Genomic DNA, 21,691 nt, shown 5'->3' on the forward strand with positions numbered 1-21,691 from the left:
AGGGCTGCACAAGCCTCTAATATCATCACACACCAAACATTGTCATATCGGTGATCTGATGGCTACCTGCAAAGCAGCCAGGAGGACAAAAGGTGGATGAGAAACAGTATACAGAGCTTACGGCACTGCTGAACCTATTCCTGAGGTACACATCCAGAGAAACAAAAAAAATCTACCTAAGATCATACAAGCTGTAGATGAGAGAACTGAACTTATATCTCCAGAGGTCTATGCCAACATTACAGGGGACTGTATTCTCCTTTCCACAGCACTATGACACTTCCCACACCACGGTTTTGCAGTTAGCTCTATGCACTGGTTCTGCAGCTATCTTAATACAAAGCAGAGGGTGCTCTCAGGAGACGTACAAAGAACTCGCACTGTTCCTTAGTCAAAAGTACTTGGCTTGCCATTCTAGTCATAATGCAAGACTCATCTTTTGGGGCAGGAGCAACTATGGCATGAACAGTAATTTTCTGCAAAGAATAGCATGTTCTTCATGCTTTCCTTTATTAAAGAAAGAGTGAGTTTAGTTGCATCTAGGAGAAGCTTCTAGATGCAGTCTTCCAGGAACATTTTATAAGGTGCAGATTTAGCGCCTGAGAGTTACTAAATACATTTTTGATAAATGTAGAGTCTAAGCAATACGGAATTGGTATATGAACAAATAAGAAAGATACATCAGTAGTGTTCATTTGAAAGACAGAGAGGCTGGTAAATATTCTGGCATAAAAGTAGTTGAATTATTTTTCTCTCTTCTGTTGTATCTGTAAGTCTAAAAATGAGTGTGTGTGTATATTTTTTGCAACATTTTTAAGGCAATTTTTTTTTGATTGGAGCTCTGCCCTCTTTGACTGTCAATAGGAAATAGTCAATAGTAAATACAAGAAAGACTGTGCATATTAATGCAGAAAAGATAGTTTCATTCATAGGATGTGAGCTACAACAGGATTATTTGCAAGTGCAAAGATCACTCACATGAATAAAGATTTGGTGGATCAGTCACTCTACCGATAAAATGAATAAAATCCTCCAAATGCAATCCAAATGTTTTCTTGCTACTTACTCAAAGTAAGTCTGCTTTTGTGTTGTTCCAGTTTAATTATCTAAAAACATATAACTATTAATGAGAGCTCTGATAGGGCAGAAGAAACATGCTTCTCAGTGACCAACTTGCAGACAAAACACAAAAACCAGTTCTGTTTGTGGAGAAAAAGCCACCCCCTCCTGCTACATTATTCCATTGATCTAAAAACATTTACATCTCCTTTGTTAAGTAGTTTTCAGTAGATATTTCATAATCACTAAGGAACGCTATTACAACTGCACCTCAAAAAACTTCTGTGAAATAAACTTGGATCAATCTAAAAAACAGGGTGTTTTTTTGCCTTTAAGTCTTGTTACACACCAAATCTGTTAGGCTTTTCTTGGAGGCTCATGGCTTTTATGATTCATTGTAAATAACTCAAATTGGATTTACAAAAGAGAAGAGGCTATACAATGAATGTAAGAACTGCACATTATAATATCCCTGAATTGGATTGTAAATTCTTCCTCGAACAAGTATGTAGTCAAAACTAACAAAAATATTGTGCAAAATCTAATTATAAATTACTTTCTCCTCCTTTTTTACATTGTTTTGTGATCTACATTCAATATTAGCTTGATGAAAACAGACATTCGTAGGATTTCTGTCCTAAATAACAACAGAAAAAACTAATGAAAAAGTTCTTGCAGCTGCAGCAAGAGCAATATCAACTTTAAAAAGCTCACAGTTCAACAAGAAACACCTTTGAAGTATTACTGAAGTAATATTAACATAAGGTGCATTCCCCTCCCATCTGAGGAGGCTGAAATGCACTACTACAGGAAGCTGAGACCAAGAATACATAATTTCTTTTTAAAGGACTGGGCATTTCTATGAATATCAAGCACTTAGAGTTACAGAAGTTCATAATGTATTCTGAAAGACACGCTCAAAATCCAAGTTTCAGGGATTAAACCCTTCCTATCTTTAAGATACTTTATAATTGTGATGCTAGTGCTGTGCAACAGCATCAGTCGACAGTTTTTAATACAAACCTGGCTTTATGCAGCATTTTTGATCATTAAAAATGGGTAGAGATTTGCCTTGATTTAAGAATAGTTACTGAACAGCATAGCTAATTTTCATTACATGCACTTATGAAAGACCTTAGGAAATATGGTATCAACTAGCAAAAGTCTAATAATACAGATATGTTCTCCAAGTCAGGAAAAAAAAAAAAAAAGAAAGAAAGAGGAATTATATCTGAAGCTACCACTGCGGATAGACTTTCTCCAGTTATCCATTTTTGGTTATTCCAGGTTCTCCAGTTCAGCATTGCTAGTATGGAAGCACATCCATCAATGAACCAGACTAATTCTGAAAGCATACTCTAGTCACTTTTCCTGTCTGAAAGCCTGCCTTAAATTAAGGAAGAATAAATGGCAGCAGCTATCCTAAAGGTGTGCCCTCAGAAAACCATATTACCACTACAGGTCGCACTGGTAAGAATTCGTGAGCACCTGGCCTATGGAACATCTCCAGCCTCAATTCTGAGCAACAGCGAGGGGAATTCTCTGCTGCAAAGCCACATATCCAGCATTGCCACTGTAGTAGAGGCTGGCTGGTACAGCATCATAGATGGTGTCCTTCAAAGCGAACTATTAAGGAGGAAACAAGCAGTGTCCAGCAAAATAAGGACCGGAAACAAAGTCTGATCCTGTGAAACCAAAGACAGATGTCTGGATGTGTATCTGAAAATCTCACTAGCCCTAGATTCTCCATAGATACTACTTTTCCTTTGCTCCCACTTACACCAATGGAAGTTTTCTGAAAGGCTGGGATGACTTCTACTATAGTGTTATGGTCCCTGCAGGTAAACAGAGAAACTAGCTACAAATCCTCTGTGGAAATTTAAAAGTATCCCACTTTGATGGGTACAACAACCCTAGCAGTCACTGGTGGCCTCTACACCAGTTTAACTGCCTTGGCAGTATTGAGGAGAGCAATTCCTGCTACTAGATCAAAACTCCGTCACAGCAGATCTCCGCTTTGGCCTCCCCTTCACCTAGTTAACGTGATCTTTCCAAGACAGACAAGCAGAAGAACAAGACAAGGTGTAGATTAACCTATAGGTGGCACTCTTTGCTCTAACACAACACTGAAGGACCTTGAAACACTGACCCTCTTGTCAGATGACATAGGCCCATTTCAGTTTAATAAGAAATTCATTAAAAGTACAAATTCCACAAAGCATTTTAACACATCAGATTTTATTGTCAACACACAAACTCAAAAACTGAAATCTACGTTCAAAACAATTATTTTTGAGGATACTGAAATACAAAATATTTCACATAGAAGTCACTGTAACACAAACAGAAAAAAGAAAAAGAATATGCTGATGCATAATTATACTTTCTCAAAGTCACAAGTTGAAGAACTGCACCCCTACAAAATTGTCACATAGGCTTGGAAAGTGAGCATTTGACAACTGTTTTTAAATATCTTCTCTGTACATTCTAGTACTACATATCTACTTGAAAACTTCATAGCTGTGGAGAGAGATACGATAATTTTGTCTTCAAGGTTTGTTTTGAAAGCACCATGACAATAAACTGTTCAAACCACTTCCTTACAGCGGGAAGTCTAAAGAGAGACAATTATTGCAGTTATGGCTTTTTAGGGGTAATGTTTGTCATTAGCCATGACAGGTTTGTGACTAACACAATAACAAGTAGAATCAGCTTTTCCTGGGAATTCCTCCAGGGAGCTAAAGCCAGTGTTGCCCATTTTAAATCTGTTCTTTTTACACTGTGTAAAGAAATCAAATTCCTATATACTATACAAAATGTATGTGCGTGGCCAGGTATTGACCAATTCTCCCTTCTTTTAGATTCCGTAAAACTCAACTAACCCAAACAAGCAAAACTTTTCTATTGATTTAGCAGCAAAGTTCTGCCAGCTTTATACAATAAATAGGCTTCTGCTTAATTTAAATTTATTTCTCAAAGGGTGAAGTGACTAAAGAACCTGTCTCAGTGTCACATGGAACAAGCCCCATTACCAAGGCCCTATCCTTAATCAGAAGGGAAGGGAGGAAAGGAGTGAAAGGAAGGGAATGTCTGTTCTAAAACATTGAAAGATTTATGCTGCATTTTACTTTTCTCTTAAAGGTCCTGAAGAAAAGTCTTATAAAACTACCTCAAGGTTACTTCTCACAGAAGCAACTCTCTGTTCAAACATCAATTTTGAACAGCATCTCTGCCTGAAAAACTGAAACATCACTGCAGTCCAACATTTAATGACATTCTTGGCTTGCAACAACACGTACTCATCACTTTCCTCATCGTTTGCTTGATCGCTTTTCATACTTATCCTTTGTGTGCTGGTTCCTGTTTCGGTGCCTAGGAGGAGAGTAGCTGACTCTCCTTCTAGACTGAAAGCTGGGTGTGTATGGATGAATTCTGCATTTCTTTGGTTTTTCTTCCTTCCTGCTTTTGTTTGGCTCAGGCTCCTTACTGACTTCCTTAGGCTCACGTTCTTGGTCTTGCTCTTTTTGAGAGGGTAACGTGTTTTTGATGGTATTAATAAGAAATCTTTTATTTGCACCAGCAAGAGGACATTTCAACCTGTAAAGACATTTAAAAGTAATGAGAAGATAGGATGAAAATATCTGAAGCAAGTCTGAAAGTTTAACTTTAATAATTTTAAGACAAGTTTGTGCTTTTGGCTTTCCTTGCATGCCACCTAGTGTAAACTCTCAGTACAGAAAGATATGCTCAAGGTTGTCCCCATTCTCCTATTAATTTTTTATCATACCGAGTAAGATATTTTCCTTTAATAGAGTGAAAATCCACAAGATTTTTACAAGGCAGTGTGTGCAGGGGAAAGCACATGAGGCAAAGCTAACGTTTAATGTACCCTTGTGAGATGACAAACACATTTTAAGTTTGTCAATGCTTAACTTAGCTATTCAGGAATCAGACATTTAATAACATGTTTTAAGTCAGGTAGGAATGGTTTACAAGATCATAATCTACTGTCGTCGGCATTGTTTAATGAACTGAGATGTTTAGAAAATAAAAGATACTCTCGCACAAAGAACCTAAGTAGTTATAGTAATAAAACAGATATACGAGGCATATCAAATTTAACTTACATTTGGCAACTGTCTACCAAGGAAAACGTTTAGTTTCATTTTCTTAAGTAGACAGGATACTTGTTCAGCCCCTTCCCTCATTCAGCTTCTCTTCCATTGTTTCCGATTTCTCCTCTGTCCGCTTAACACTTTTGCATATAATTTATCAGCTAGTTTTAGTAAACAAGTATTTTTATATTTCATTTATCTTGTTAGTAACTGTACACTCCTTATTCCCAATTTGTTCTCTCTTAAAGAATGCAGTGAACAAAACCAAGTTGGCTCTTTTTCCTTCAGTAAGTAAAAAACATTCTGAAAACTTTGTTTATGGTGGGTAGTACTGTGGCGTTTGTATTCACAAATAATTTTAGTTTGCATGCTAGTGGAGACCTTAAGGGATTACTCTAAAAAAGCAGAAATGTTGGAGATCACAGCGCCACTTACTGAATCAGTTGTGGAGTCAATGAATTCTAACACTGCAATGTTAGGATTATCTATGCTACCACAAAATTTCATATAAATGTAGAAACTACATTGTGATGATTTAAAAGCCTTTGTTACCTCTGAATAATCAGAGGTATCAAACTGTAGAACAACAGAAAAATTGGAACTAAGATCATGTCTAATTATTTAGCATAATTCACAACTTTCAAGTGGACACGGTGCTTACTTCCACTGTCATTGTTAAGCATTGTCAATAATTTCTTTGAGGATTTATTACAAGAACAACTACGCGAGTTATTTCAGAAGAATACATTGAACAGTCATGCTGTTTTATTTCCGCTACGTATTTCTTGACAGGTTTTCACAGGATATCTAGCTTTAGAGTTTTGTAAACTTTTATTTTATACCTTTCTGCATGCGAATTTACACTGTTATGCTCAAGTCTCAGCTTAAAAAAAAAAAACACAAAAAACCTAGATCTCTATATATACACAAGTATAGCTGTTCTGTAAACTAGCATAACAATATTTATGCATTAATCTTATTACTGATGAAAATATGTGGTTACCAGGTATTCAGTAGAATAAGGTTTCCATTTCCAGACTCATCAGCTATGAACACGGTGATAAACATGCCATGGCACAGGTAACTTTCAAAAGCATAACACAGAAGAGCCCTGTGTCTTAGGCCCACATTAAACTGTTGTATCTCACACATCCTACCAATATGAGGGCAGTTTTTTCTTGATGGCATCCAGATGAGAACTTCAATTGTTTCATATTTGTCTGTTTCTTGCTTCTTTTTAAGCTAATGTATCAATTAAGCACTAATAAATATATCACCAGAATGAGACAATCTGCCCAAAATAAATCCATCTTGCTGAAAAATTTATTTCTTTTTGGCACTATGAATGCTGTCTGAGCAACACTGAGAAGGGAAAAAATTGATGAGGAACGCAGGGCTTCAGAGTCAGCTAAAAGATGCCATCAATTCACTATCATTCAGTGGTAAAACGAGCCACTGTGTTTTCATGGAGCAGTTACGGCACTGAAGAGAAGCATCAGTCCTTAGTTTTACTGACCTCAGATTTCAATGAAGCAACTTGTGCCTTTAAATCTTGAAGCAATATGACTATATATATATGCTACAATGTGTACAAGTACATAATGTTTACATTATATACATGGTATACATATCTAACTGTGAAGATTAAAAGTGAACTGTATTAACTCATTGATACCTCTGCCAGCATTTCCACTGGTGAGAAAACTGTAGGATACTTCTGCAGTTCATCTCCCCTAAGGCAAGTCTGTGGCTTGCTGTAGCTCTGATCCTGCAGGGCTCAACTCACCGCCAGCTTTGCCTTCAGAATAAGATCTGAAGGACTGGGAGGCAAGTTCAGCCTCTGCAAGGTGGAATACAACTGCTGACTAGCAAACGGTTCCACAAAATAGATAAACAAAAAAGAAAGAACTTTATTAAAGAACTGTAAAGCTTCAAACTCAAGTGCGCTTGAAGCAGAGACTGCAGAGTTGACCAAAGAACGTGTGCAACCCTGCAATTCTAGAGCAGTCTAGTTTACAAAACTGACTCCAGTTTTGTAGCAATGTATTCCACCAAGGGCACACTTGGTTTTTTTATTTGCGTGTTCCGATAAGCTAAGACAAGGTGTTTTTACACATAAAACATCACATACCCTCAAAACAAGCCAACCTGGCCCCCTAAAAGGGGAAGTGACAACTTCAAGTTATGAGCAAGAAAAAAAAAAATCTTGTAAGCATAAATCAAATCTTAATCCCACTTCTGACATTTCCATCTTACTTTCCAGCCAATACCTGGCAACAAGTGCAAAAGCATAGCACTGCAGTTCAGCACAGAAGCGTATCATGCAATTGCGTATCAGTAAAACAGACAGACACTGATTAAGATGCTAGAGTACAGGCCCACGAACCACAGTCTTCCCTGTGCTGTGTAGCAGTACATACCAAACATCCTTGGCACCATCAGCCTTGGCATATAGAGTAAATCAGCTGTTTCCAGCAAATAATAGGTTTTGTTATGCATGAACTTACAAGTACATTTCTGACGCTCCTAAATTGCCATGGAAAAAGGGTATTTTACAGGAAGCAAGAGCAACTGAAAAGAAAATACAGCAGCTGGAGGTTGTTTTGCCAGAGCTTGTTTTGCCACAGCAGCTAATCTAGGTTACAGTCCTTTCATAAGGGATCTCACAAAAGAGGATGCCTGGAAGGACCCTGCAAGCTCCTACATATTGTCTTGGGAGCTACATACAGCTGGCAGGACTTTGCACGGGCATCTATGCTCTGATCGTAAGATTTTAACTTATCTGTTTTGCAACCTCTGTCTGTACCCTGCTCCTCCTCCTCCTCTCTACGTTCAAGTGAAAAGATTTAGTGGAATCACATTCGAGTGTTTCTGCATAGTCATGCAACATCAATTTAATCACAGACAAGATGCAATGAAGTGAAGGAGTTCCAGTGCTCAGTGCTCTCAAAGCTTTTAGTGTCTCACAGCCTTTTTTGCCTATATTTAGTATTCTGCAATACGTCTGATTAACAGATTTGGTATTGAACAGAATCTATTTATAGACATGAAAGCAATTCTAGCAGTGCTTTATAAGAAATAGGATTAAAAATAATTTGTTTCCAATGTTCATCATCTTTCTGCAACTTCATCTACTCTTACAATGCAAAGCTGAACAAATCATCCAAAAATATCCCGTTTTCCGTATCTTATTTTAGGTAAGCTTTCAGAGCAAGTGAAAAAGATTAAGTTCAGCCTTAGCTCACTTGCTAGCAGGATCCTCAAAGACTAAACCTATACACTGGAGAAAAAAATTATAGCCTCTAGAACTTGCCTATGTAGTAGCTTTGAGGGCATTTTAACTGCCTTTCTCAATCAAAGCAGAACAACCCCTTAAAATGACATAGCTCTACTGCTGCAAGGAAGCCTGTGAATTACACCCACAGGACTGACAAAACCACTGTAGGAAATCTCAGCTTGTAGCTTGATTCTACCTAAAGGCACACGGTACAAGTCCCCACATATCCTGTAACTTTTTACTCCATCTGCGTTGAACGCTCCCTGCTGAATCAAGGACAAATTTATATAACAGTTTCACATGCTCTAACTCTTTTTGCCACAACTTCTCATCTTGGATACAGCTGTACAGTCCTTCAAGTGGTAACTTCTAGGCAGCTGCTCCAGAATCACAATAGCATAGATCAAACTTACATTACAGACAAATTCTGTTCTCTTTTCCTCAATGTTTCAGGGATTAAGACAGCTTCAAAGATGATCCTTCCTTTTCCTTCTCTTACACATTTTCTTACTCATGATTAACTCCATGAATCAGAAAATCTTGAATCAGATACCACAGAGGACGGATCTACACCATGTGGCATCATAAGGAGGTAGGAATCCCCAGACAAGAAACACCGAGGTCATACAGTGTGTAAGGATGGATCACTACAGGAACTAGAAATACTGCAGTGCTGAGAACAAGGATCGTGAGAACAGCCAAGGAACAAATCAACACACAAGAGCCAGTAATGCGAGGTCTGAAAATACCAATATTCAGTATTTCTTGGATTAATTTGCCATAGACCTAGATACCACCAATTTAAGTAGTCCTGAGAGCATGGAGGCCAGTGAACCACGACTCTTAACCAGGCAAGAACTCACGTGGCCCACTGGCAACATTGAGAGATGCTCAGTGTCCAGAGAAACCCAGGCAACCTCCCTTCCTGCATAAGCTCTTGCTTGATATCACCACCAATCTCCCCGCTCAAAATAAGCCTTTCTTCTACTGCCATCTGATCTCTAGAGGTTGCAGCACCTATTCATGCCAATCACAGCAAGCTTGTAAGACAAGGTAACATTGGCAAAGTATTTCCAGACTGGAAGAGATACTAGCAACAGTGTCCCGTATTTCAAGGCTGAGTCTTTGCATCAGAAACTGTGGGTTGAAAGATGACTATTTGGTACATTTTTTTCCATGACAAAATTGGCTACGCCAGCTTTGATGCTTGCAACTCAAGTTCAGACAGCAGTTTACTACCCATCTCCTATGAGAAGGCAGAAAAAGGTTAGGAAGGGGCACTTGGGGAACTTCTTCAGCTAGTGCACTCGAGCTGTGCAGAAAATCACTGTGGACAGTGGAGCAGTGGCATGAACCATAAGGTAGTCCCAGAACAGCGTGCAGAAGCTTGCTACGGTGTTGCTGCCATCAGTGTTCACCAGGAACCTCCAAGCTTGGAGGTTTGCATCCTTTGTAACGGCATGCAAAAACACTTCCCTGGGAATGTCTCCTCCCTACACATCTCCCTTTAACTCATTCCTGTAAAACCCCACTAACTCCAGAAGTGAATTTCCCAGTATGTGACGGCTGCTGGAGGGCAACTTAAACTGGAATCAGTAAAACAGGAGTGGTAGCAGTCTCTGCTTCTTCTTACCCAAAATGAGACAGCAGAATAATCTTTTCTTCGTAAGCTGAGTCGCTTCAACTATACAGCACCAATGCAGGATTGATAGCCTTGCACTGGATGTCTCCAGGGTTTGTGCATCTCTTCTCCAGGATCGTATGTGCCCTATGACAAAGGGCTGAGGGAACCCCAAGAGAGCTTATGAAACACACCTGTAAACATTTTGAGTTTGGCAAGGAAGGCAGGCTTTGCTCTGCACCTGTTAAGATTGTGCTTTGGTCACATTGGTGATGTCCTTGCCTGTTTGCTTCTACCCACTTATGATTTCCCGGATTTGGTCTCCTAGCATACGTTTTGATAAACAAACTTTTCTGCGTATTTCATTTGGTATCCATGAAGTTCAAAACAACTGCTACCTTTCTCTCAGCAATTTACAGTTGCAAGGTTACATGTCACCCCTGAATCCAACCTCTGAAGCCCTTCAGGATTTACTGTAACACTACTTACATCTGATGTTATTTTGCTGGAGGCTGATACTCCATGGAGCACAGTAAGTTCTCTTCCAACCACTTTACTGGGTATTTCATCTTCCATATATATACGCAACATTTAATTGCTAGGCCAGTTCAGAGGGATCAGAACACCACCATCAGGCACCAAATATATGTAATACATGTCTGTAAATGGTTGAAAGCAGTGGCAGCTTCCTACTGGTGATCTGTCTCTGAGCTTGGGGAACTAGACACTAAAGACTTACTGGGAAACTGCCTGTGGTAGGCTTTATACCTTCCCTACAGCCACACACACCAGCTGCATACTAGCCTCTGCCAAACTCTACAGCAGATTTGTGACAGATGGGATTACAACTATTAATCTCTCTATGGACAAACTCAGAGAAGAAAAATCCCCGGAAGGACATCAAATGCAAAAATATCATCTCTGGTGCCGCATATCCTGAGGTTCAGACTGTCAGAAGCTTGGATATTATCTTGAAGAAGTACTGCTGCGTACTTTTACCGTTCTAACTCCATTTCTTAAGCATTGGCTATTTGCCACTGATAAAGACAGACAGGGCACTGCAGGGGTGGATCTTTCATTTGACTCTGTACAGCTATTCTCACGTTCCTCCACAGTTAAAAGGATGCTTACTTCCTTACTTCTCAGGATATCTCCATGCCAATCCCCACGTCAATAGCCTTCCTCAGCTTGAAGTCTTCCTGACAGTCCTCTTCTCCTCCTACATCTTTAACACAGCCTCAGGCCTAACAAGCCACTATGTCACTGTAACAGAATCTGAAGCTGTTCTAAAAATAAGTCATCCTTTGCTATCTCCTCTTCTGGCAGGTCATGGGCACCAGGTGACAGCAAATAGCATGTTATCCTGAGCTGGCAATCACAATCACTTAAGTGTGACCACTACACTCACACAGACAAGGAATAAGAAACAGCCGGGGACAGAAGCCTGTATACACTACTACAAATACGGGTAGGTATTCCAGATTGCACAAGTGGAAGCAACGTTGCACAGGATAGCGGGGTGCTTTGCTGGGATTAACGTGCAAATTCACAGTAACTGGATGCATACTGCACCTCATGGTGCTAATTGATCTGTATTGGCTTACCTCACCATTTGATAAGGCTCACAGGGTAAAAGCATGCTATGTCAGTATAGCTGTAAACGCATTAGGGGATTAAACTAATTCAACTATTTTAGCATAAATGGTATAAACCACATGCCTAGCAGAAATACCGGGTAAAAAACACAAAAACACCAAATATGTTCAGAAAACAAAGGATTAACCTTCTGGAGTAAGATACTATTTTAATCTCTTTGGAGCTACTTTAAAACAAATATAGCTGAGAAATCAGTTGAGAACTTCATTAACAGTACAGGCTTACCTTTTAATAGTATCAGCGGAGGAAGCCAAACCTTATCTACAAATGGGTTTAATGCAGTCAACTGGCGTGCTATGCTTGTGTGAACATCCCTAGATCAGATAGCTTCTTATCAGTCATCTACATCAGATTAAGGCACATGAATCCTCTCAGCCTGTTGCTTTTTCTCTAGTTACAATAATATGCATTATATTCTATGATAATCTAGCTGTAAAATCTGAAATATTGCATTAAAATTAACACTATATTTCACATAAAATCTTAATATTAACTTTTTTCTCCACTTGCTAAACAAGTTAGCCCCTTGTTTATAGGCAGTTTTTTGTCTTATAAAATACCTTCTTCCAAAATTAGATTATACTTTCAGTTCATTTTTTGGCTGCAGTTTACACATGAATACACTGCTAAAGGAAATTTGTTATTATTATATTATTGTTTTACAGGATTTCTTTGGTGTTATGCTATCAATTTTTTTAATCTAAACAGAATCAAAGCCAGTAATATGTGGCCAGCATGTAAGTAAGTATATGCATATTGAAGCTACCTAATATTGCTAAAGTTTTGTAAAGCTGTAGTCTAAAGTTTGCTATTCCACCTACTATAAGGAAATACTGTAACAAAAGTTACTCCCAGTTCGCCAATTGCTTTGCTCTTCTATATATATAGTCAAGCAATTTTATGCAGGCAAAATTTTCTTCAACTTCTTTCTTATATATCTAGAATCACATTTTTGCCCAAATATCTGGATGAAGAAAAGTTATATAAATATGATGTAAATTAAAAGGCAGAGACTTTTGTCTTACATTACATGTAACATTTATTTCTGTGTGGGTCTTAGTATTCATTTCCTCTTGACACTCATATTAAGAAAATATAGCAAGTTCTGTGTTCATGTACATGTTGACTTACCATCCCATAGCTCCCATTGTTTCAGCTCGGGTTCGGCCACGTTTTGCCTCTTTAAGCAACTCTTCTACAGCTTTCCTACATATAAGGAGAGGAAAAAAAGAAAACGAGAACTTGTCACTTTACGCAGTTATGTAAACAAAATGGGAAATTTATTGCTTAATTCTTTTCAGGGAAGAAAGAGGCTACCAAAATCAACTTGACTTTCATATTAACATAATTCATACTCTTACATACCAAGATTATAAAAAATGTTCATATAAAAAGCAATGAAAGATGTTGCAAATAAACAATCATAATACTAATTTCAACTGAAGAGTAGAGAGAGTGTGCAAAACTACTACACTGCACTGGAAAGCACAGTCCTTGTCACTTCATCTTGGGATTGCTCTTCCCTGGTATTACTTCACTTACGTTCTTCTATTTTGAGCCCAATTAAACACCACTAGTAAAATAGCAAGCATATATTTGACAATATAATTTCTATTACTACAACTACCAATGTTAAACTGCACTAGTTTTGGTGTAATAGTGGAAGAAAAGAGCTCACCTCTGTGACTATGATCCACTGTCACCCAGCAGGACTTTGTGACTTTTAATTTAATACTATCTTCTAAAACAAACTGTCTAGGCTGATACTAAAGCAATTAAATAACTATGCTCACATAAAGAGTCATCCGAGAGCGTAAATTTTGCAAATTATAGATAATCCCTGCATTGTCAGTCTTTCAGTTCTTTTTACTAATTAATTTCAATCACCAGTAAAACTTGAGTAACTGTTTTTTCAGTACATGCTTGAAGTTAATAGGAAGATCAATAAATGCATAATGCAAGTCATTTATTATATAAATTGAATGCATAAGCAGCCAATTTGGTTAGTGAACTGTTAACAAGTATATATACCAGCCAGTGAGAACTACAAGACGGAAAAGGAAAGCTACGCACTTGACTGTAAGACGCAGCATATGAAGCTAACCATTAAGAACAGTGACACGGATAACAGGCAGGCTTGACTAATTGAAGGTAGGAGCCAATAAAAGAGGAAAGGTATTGCTGAGCTCTCCTAGCTATGATACGGCAGAATGACAATCAGCGTGCAGAGTACACAGCAAGACAATCATCGTCTTGACAGTACAGTGTGTTTGTAGGCTGTGCAAAAAAGGCAATGGCCAAAAGATTTCAACTCAAGCTGTGAGGAAGCCATGTCCCATCGCATTGCTGTGGGATTATTAGCATACTAGGACTTTGCTGCTTTGCTGTAACAGATTTTTTTAAAAAAAAAGCTGGAATACTAATTCTGGTGTCAAGCCAAGTTTGAGACTAGAGAAACCAAGAGTCATTATCTAGTAACAGAAGCAGGTCTGAGAAGAAAAAACAGCAGTTTAACTTGCTAGATCTTCACAAAAAACTGCCATGCTGGGCTCTAAACATCCAACACAGCAGTTTATTACCATTTAGATTACTAAAGTCTGCAAGCAAAACACAAGGAATTTTCGCTTTAAATGCATACACTGCTCGTGCATAATAGGCAACAAAGATAAGCAGCTCAGACATTCTTTCAGTAGCTAATGAGAGAACTTTATGCAGTTATACAGCAGCTTATATCTGTCAGTTAAGACCTTCTTGAGTTTGTTATGGTTTTAACATAAACCTTTACTGGCTCCCTTAACGCTAGTGATCAAGGATACTTCCATTTGTTAGGATCAGCTGGTGACAGAGTTTTTCCTCTGTCTGCACGACCTTTGGGCACTTCTTGGTTTTCCTTGGTAATGGAAAACAAATTGGTGCTAAATGGGTCCAACTGTAATACACAACAAGATATAGCTACTCTTTTTACAGTTACTTTTCAGTTTTGCATGAACACAGTTTTCAAATTTTATACTGACAGACATGTATCATGGAACTACCTCATCACTTTATAATTATTTCCAGCAAGCAACGTTTTAGTGGAAGAATCACAGAATGGTTGAGGTTGGAAGGGACCCCTCGAGATCATCCAGTCCAAACCCTGCTCAAGCAGAGTCACCTAGGGCTCATTGTCCAGGATTGTGTCCAGCCGGCTTTTGAATATCTCCAGGGAAGGAGACTCCACTAGCTCTCTGGGCAACCTGCTCCAGCACTCAGTTACTCTCACAGTAAAGAAGTTTTTCCTCATGTTCAGATAGTTCAGTTTGTGCCTGTTGCCTCTCGTCCTGTTATTGGGCACCATGGACAAGGGTCTGGCCCCATCCTCTCGACACCCTCCCTTCAGATACTTCTGCACACTGATCAGATCCTCTCTTCTCCAGCTCCCTCAGCCTTTCCTCATATGAGGGATGCTCTAGTCCCTTCATCATCTTAGTAGCCCTCCGCTGGACTCGCTCCAGTAGCTCCATGTCTGTCTTGTATTGGGGAGCCCAGAACTGGACACAGGACTCCAGGTGCGGCCTCAGCAGGGCTGAGAAGAGGGGAAAGATCACCTCCCTCCACCTGCTGGCAACATTCTTCCTAATGCACCCCAGGAGACCATTGGCCTTCTTGGCCCCAAGGGCACATTGCTGGCTCAAGGTCAACTTGTCCACCAGTACTCCCAGGTCCTTCTCTGCAGAGCTACTTTCCAACAGGTCATCTCCCCAGCCTGTCCTGGTGCACGGAGTCAGGCCTCCCCAGGTGCAGGACCCTGCACTTGCTTCTGCTGAACTTTATGAGGTTCCTCTCTGCCCAACTCTCCAGCCTGTCCAGGTCCCTCTGAATGGCAGCACAGCCCTCTGGTGCATCAGCCACTCCTCCCAGTTTTATATCATCGGCAAACTTGCTGAGTAGGCACTCTGTCCCTTCCTCCAGGTCACTGACGAATAACTTGCACAAGACTGGACCCAGTACTGACCCCTGGGGGACACTGCTAGCTACAGGCCTCCAACTAGACTGTGCCACCGATCACAACCCTCAGAGCTCTGCCACACAGCCAGTTTTCCTTCTAGAAAAAGTTGAGATCTGTGCCAGAGAGGTATGCAAATATTCTCAAATTATAACTTCTCTGGTTGATAGTGTGCATTTGAAGGGCTTTGCAGAAGGTGTTTATAACTTCCACACTAGAGGCCAACACTAGAGGAAAGCACTAAAGAAAAATTATAGTATCACTTTTCTATTCACTAATTTTTAATGGTAGTTTGGTTAAAAGTTTCGTCACAAAGAGTCTCTCTCTTACGTGAGGTTATCAGTATGATCTTAGCAACAGCTGGGCTCTAGATATTGGGAATTTTTTTTTTTTAAGTCTATATACAATCACCAGGACATTTTGCATAACCAGTACAGCCATTCATGAAAACTGAACCGCCGTTATTTTTTTTTTTAAATTAAAGCCCAAAGCATTCAAGCTACAAAGCACTTCTAATATATATATTTTAAAGAGCTGCAGTACAGTTTCAGTGGAGCATCACAATATGTTAATATGGTGACACAAATTCTATTAACTTATACAAAAATTATAAGCCATAAAATATGAGAGACGTACTTATTTTGGATTGATTATATCACAGATCAGACTGACTTGGCACCCATCGTTACAGCCTTACGAGTTGAGATCTTCCCTTTTTATCCAACGTTAATTTTCCTAACATTTATCTTTTAACATTATTTTTAGTTACTTCATCTTCTATAAAGCCCTTCTGACTTGCACAGAAAGTCAACTGAGCAGCATAAAGATGAGAGAAGAATTCTCAAGATCATCTTTGAAGTAATGAATGTCCACTCGCCGAACTTATATTCTCTATACAAGTAAGTCAAAAGCTTTACAGCTTTTCAAACCAGGTTTTTACATTCGCTTTTAAAGGACTCTTAGGACTCAGCATTCCTAGCTGTCTTCATTTTTACAGCGTGGTTACTACACAAACATTCCCGTAGCTGCCAGATTCAACACCCATAGCAGCAATATAAGCAAAGGGAACACAGCACACAATTTTCACATGAGACACTATACACAGAGGGATCTGCAGGTAACATCAATTGCAGTAATTAATTGACTACTTCCCAAGGGGGCCTGAGGGGGAAGGAAGGGATGTATTTCTGAACACTGTCATCACTCCAGCATCATTTATGACAAGAACAGCAAGTAGCACTCAAAAACTTGCTGTGGCAATACTCTTTGAACAATCAAACTTCCCTAAAGAACTACAATAATATTAAGGTATAAATACGGGTGTTTTTATCTTTACAAGAAAGTATGGTCCAAAGTCTATTCATATTCCTTAGGGATCAGACTTCTGTTCTATATTCTAAGGTTATGAGCAAAACACCCCTTGCATAAACTCTAACAACTGGTACCACAAATGCACGTGCCTGAACAATGGGAGAATGTTAAAGGCCGCAAAGTCAAGTAAAATCATTCATGTTTTCTCTCGGTCGTTCAGAAAAAGGGTTAACCTTTTTGCTGAAAAAGATCAAAAATATAGATTAAAAAATGAACACAATTAATAACAGATACAGATAAACAGATACACATAAAATTACAGGCAATGAGAACAGGATATGACTACAGAGAAGACTGGATGCTTTTAATTATAGACAGCACTGCCATACCTACCCATGCCATCATCTCATCAACGATCCCCAAGAGAACTGTACCGGCAACGTATTTACTGGAATTACTTCACAGCACACAATCAATTACTGATATGCACAGATCTGGGAGCAGGAGGGCAATAATCAGATACAATTTTGTACAACATCTCCCAGAGTAAGAGAACATTTTATCAAATAGATCTTCTCCAAAGACCTTTGTAGCATTAATAATCAACTGCAGTCTATACCAGTAACGTTCAACTTGAAAAGCTAGGTTATTGAGCTATGGTGATCTCTGAAATCACTGAATGCTTAAATCTACTTTCTGAAGTACTCTAGGTCCTGAGAGCTAGCTACAGGCCCAGAATGAACAGCCAGTTTCTACATCAATTTTATCAAAGTACTTCTACGCTGACTATGTACGCTATTTTTGAGTGCGTGCAGGATCCAAAGTAAAGGGGCCATTGGTACTCAGATTATCTCTGAAAAATTAGATATCAAGACTTTCCATGAAGCCAAGGACTGAAGCTATTGCCTGCTACAGTAGAAGAATGACACGAAAGGCCAATGTTTGTATAATTGACTCCTACGAGTTAATTTGTCCTATTTGACCACATTTATTACAAACACTGACAAAAAGGGATATCAAAAAGAAAGCCTAAGCCACAACTAAGAACAAGAATAAAAAAAGGCACTAATATGCCACAGACTTTCTACCGTGTGTTCAAAGGCAAAGATATTCCACATCAGGCATGCTCATGCTCTAACTCTCCCCAGGCCAGGATTATTTCTTACCTAGCTAAGTCTATTTTCAGCACATTTCCGTGCTGATACTCTCAACGGCTTTGAGGAGTGAGGATACCACAAAATTTCAAACAACGACTTTAGCTTGCAAATCACCTTTTTGGCCACAAATATGGGAAAGAATTACATACTGAACTAAGTAACATGACAGTTAGATTTTTAACTTAAAAATAACAGAAAGAATAGTGAGAACTGTCGAATAATTTCTCCAAGGCACAAAACTTACTTGCTGGAAACTATAATCGGGACAGCAAAAGTACTAGACTACTGATTGTCCACAATGCAGCTCTTGTGTACAGAACGTTATCTCCTTAAGAGATGCTTATTTCCAAGTACATGATACTCCAAGCAAGCTTGACAGGCAATTCTAAGAGGCTATGATACTAAAGGTTGTGAAATATCCAGAGCTGTTGAGAGACGAAATTGATTATGGAAGAATCTGGACACACAGCACAGCAAAGCCACTTCCTTTATATTGCCAGATTAACCACGTATTTTCTGTGCTTTGAACACACAGACCCATGAAGACAGCTGGTGGGAATTGTTTGGATAAGGAAGAAAATAGTGACCTCTATCATACCCCAAAGGACATTTAGTAGGAATTAAGTAGGAAAAGTAAGTACACCTGCTTATAGGGAAAATATAAGATAAACAATTCTCAGTAGCTGATTTGTAACCTTTTTTCCTACTTCCTCTAGGATCATATACATTTTACTCTGAATTATATATTAATAGAACGTGGCTTAACATTTTACACACTTGAAGTATTTACAGCTTTTAGGGTTTTAAATCCCAGGGTACGCAACAGTCACATGGTAACACAACTTAGCATCAGCTTTGGTAGTGACTACCACTTTCTATCAAAGCGAGAAAAACATCAAACACAAGATCAAGCGAGAGCCAGACACTGTAAAATGGAAAAATAGAAGCAACACCGAACAAGCAGAACAGAGAGACTTCTCTTTAGATGGTCACAAAAAACTGGGACAACTGACTCCTCTCAATAAATCGCTGTTTGGAAACCTGACAAAATGCACTTTAGGCCTGAAAGAACCTGCATTAAAGTAGTTACAAACTTTTTTTTATGCTACATTAACTAAAACCACACATACAAAAAGTCTTACACTGTTATTGAAGACTCGTGCACTGAGATAAGACTAAACTGAGATAAATACGATGAAAAATATTCCAAATAAAAACGTTTTTGAAACATCAAAAATCTACCTAAAATATTTATGCTGTGGCTGCAGAAGAAAAATGCCATTATTCGTAGGCCAAAGCAATATTTTAAAGGGCCAAAAATTACGAAAGCTAACTGCCATAGCTGTACATCTGACATAACGTGAGTATGATCACCAGGTAGCTGGATATGAGACTAACGAGTCATGTCTGTAAGCCAAAGGATAAAGAGAGGTCAACACTAGACTCTTGGGGACTGTATGGAGAAGTGTGATGGGAAATGCTCAAATACGACATTTAAATGCACACAGTGTGAACTGAATTAAGGGTGCTACTAACAAAAAGAGCTTTTTTGAATACTGAGAGCATGAAAAAGTAATTAGCTAATGAAGAAGTGTAAGACAGATCCAAGATAGAAAACAGTAACCAATAAGTTCACTATACTGTATATATAATATGCAAGGAGCTGATTAAACATGTAGCATGGATTCAAGGTGCAGGACAGTTAAACCCTTCTGTGCCTCCTCTGGCAAATAATACACAGTTTCCTCCTCACTATCTACCTTACTGCCATGAAACAGGAATAGTATATTCAGCATCAGCTTGAAATAAGAGGCAAATTTGGCTGGTGGAAAGGAGAGCGTCAGAAAGAGACTCTGGAGCAATCTCTCGCAGCTACGCCCCAAACTGCCTGGAGAACCACAAGTCCCCGGCACGTCAGCAGCGGCCAGAAGAGAGACAGAACGTGGAAGGAGCTGTGACAAAGTTTAGATTTGATATGATTAAAAAGGGGGGCATAAATTTGGAACAGCAGTCATAAAAATAACATTCCTGCATATTTAGAAAGAAACTTGAATTTCTGTACTGATGATGTGAAAGGGGAGGTAGCGTACAAGAATTAAAGGCCTCTTAAAAAGCTTTGTGCTCTCTATGCCTTCCACCACGCCAACACTATTACATTTGTCCTATTTAAAATACTTGCTAAATATAAACAGCGAGAGAAACAAGTTATTTTCTACCGACTCTTAAAGTCAAGGAGAAGAATCACGAGAAGAACGGTTCAGAAAGCCTCTAGTCATCGCTGTCCCCTAAGTTTTCTGCCTGTTAGAAAAGTGGAGCGAAGCTCAAGGAACCATGTCAAAAACCCACCACGTTAATCATTTCTTCTAGACAAACCTGCAAGAAATAGCATGATTATCAAAAGAAAAGATCTACCTGTGCTGTAAATACTTAGAGTAAAGCAGGAGTAAGGCACGCCTGCGAGGACTGAATATTCGGAGAGAGAAACGTGCGTTTCAGTCCGCAATGTTTGCTTGGGAACACCACAGCTCAACCACAGCTCAGCACGCGCAGCAAAACACATCGGCTCATCCACGCCAAACCGCAAGGCACGGAGCACGTTCCTTTTTTGACAAAACGACCGCAAACATTTTGCCATAATACAAGAAACGGGTCATTTTAACAGCTGGTCAGCTGGCAAATCTCTAACGCTGAGAACCAAAACCGACTAGAGTACAAGTTTAACTGTGTGTTTTTTTTATTTTTTTTTGATTTTAGCAAGTGAGGCTAATTGCTGACTTCCAATTAATGAGAGACGAGCCAGCTAATGCTTTTAAATCTTCTTCCTGAACAGTACCAGCAGCATTGCGAGGAGATTTGACTTTTTTCTTTTCAAGCAATGATACACGTATATATTTTCACATTACGCCGGAAAAAAATTCATTTAAAATTCATTTATTTCGCACAGCAGCGCCCGAGGGGAGGGTTCAAAGCTCCGTCCCGAAGAGGCCGAGGGAGGAAGCCGGCCGCCGCGCACCGCCCACCCCGCGCGGCCTCCCCGGCCCCCCGCGGCTCACAGGCCGCCGGGTCGCGGCCGGCACCACCTCCTCCTCCTCCTCCTCCTCCTCCTCCTCCTCCTCCTCCCGCCGCCGCCGCCGCGGCCCAGCGAGGCCCGGTGGCGCAGCCCGCCGCCCCCCGCTCACCTCTCCAGCTCCGGGTCCTCCTCCATGGCGCGGCCCGCGGCCGCCGCTCAGGCGCAGGCCGCCGCCATGTCCCGCTGGCGGCCGGCGGGGGCGGGGCGGGGCGGCCGAGGACCCCGCGGGGGAGGAGCCGGGGCGGTGCCGGCCGGCGGCCGCCTCCCCCCTCCCCCCTCCGCACCTGCCGCCCGCCCGCCCGCCGCGCCCCGGCCCGGCCCCGGCCCCGGCGCCGCTGCCCCTCCCCGCCGGCTGCCGCGGGCGCCTGCCCCCGCCCGAGAGGGGCCGTTTCCTTCAGCGCCCCCCGCCCAGTTGCTGCGGGCGGGCGGGCTCGGGAAGC

At 40.2% G+C, this 21,691-nt stretch overlaps 1 protein-coding gene across 1 annotated transcript; it reads right to left on the reverse strand.

Annotated features, from left to right (window-relative positions):
- Nucleotides 1-3,278: 3,278 nt before the first annotated feature.
- LOC104151589 (uncharacterized) lies at nt 3,279-21,483 on the reverse strand. Its single transcript, XM_068930173.1, has 3 exons — nt 21,361-21,483; nt 12,860-12,934; nt 3,279-4,656 (listed from the first exon to the last, which is right to left on the reverse strand). The coding sequence occupies exons 1-3, from the start codon at nt 21,384-21,386 to the stop codon at nt 4,371-4,373; spliced, it is 387 nt and encodes a 128-aa protein (XP_068786274.1). The 5' UTR covers nt 21,387-21,483; the 3' UTR covers nt 3,279-4,370.
- Between the last annotated feature and the right edge of the window lie 208 nt (nt 21,484-21,691).

The sequence above is a fragment of the Struthio camelus genome, chromosome 1 (genome assembly GCF_040807025.1).
Source record: "Struthio camelus isolate bStrCam1 chromosome 1, bStrCam1.hap1, whole genome shotgun sequence".
In the NCBI taxonomy this organism is placed as follows: domain Eukaryota; kingdom Metazoa; phylum Chordata; class Aves; order Struthioniformes; family Struthionidae; genus Struthio; species Struthio camelus.

Excerpts from the sequence above, each read along its gene's own strand:
- LOC104151589 (XM_068930173.1), bottom strand. The coding sequence starts at position 21,386 with ATGGAGGAGGACCCGGAGCTGGAGAG. Across the intron at positions 12,935-21,360 it reads GAGGACCCGGAGCTGGAGAG|GAAAGCTGTAGAAGAGTTGC; the intron begins GTGAGCGGGGGG and ends CCTTATATGTAG. Across the intron at positions 4,657-12,859 it reads ACAATGGGAGCTATGGGATG|GTTGAAATGTCCTCTTGCTG; the intron begins GTAAGTCAACAT and ends ATGTCTTTACAG.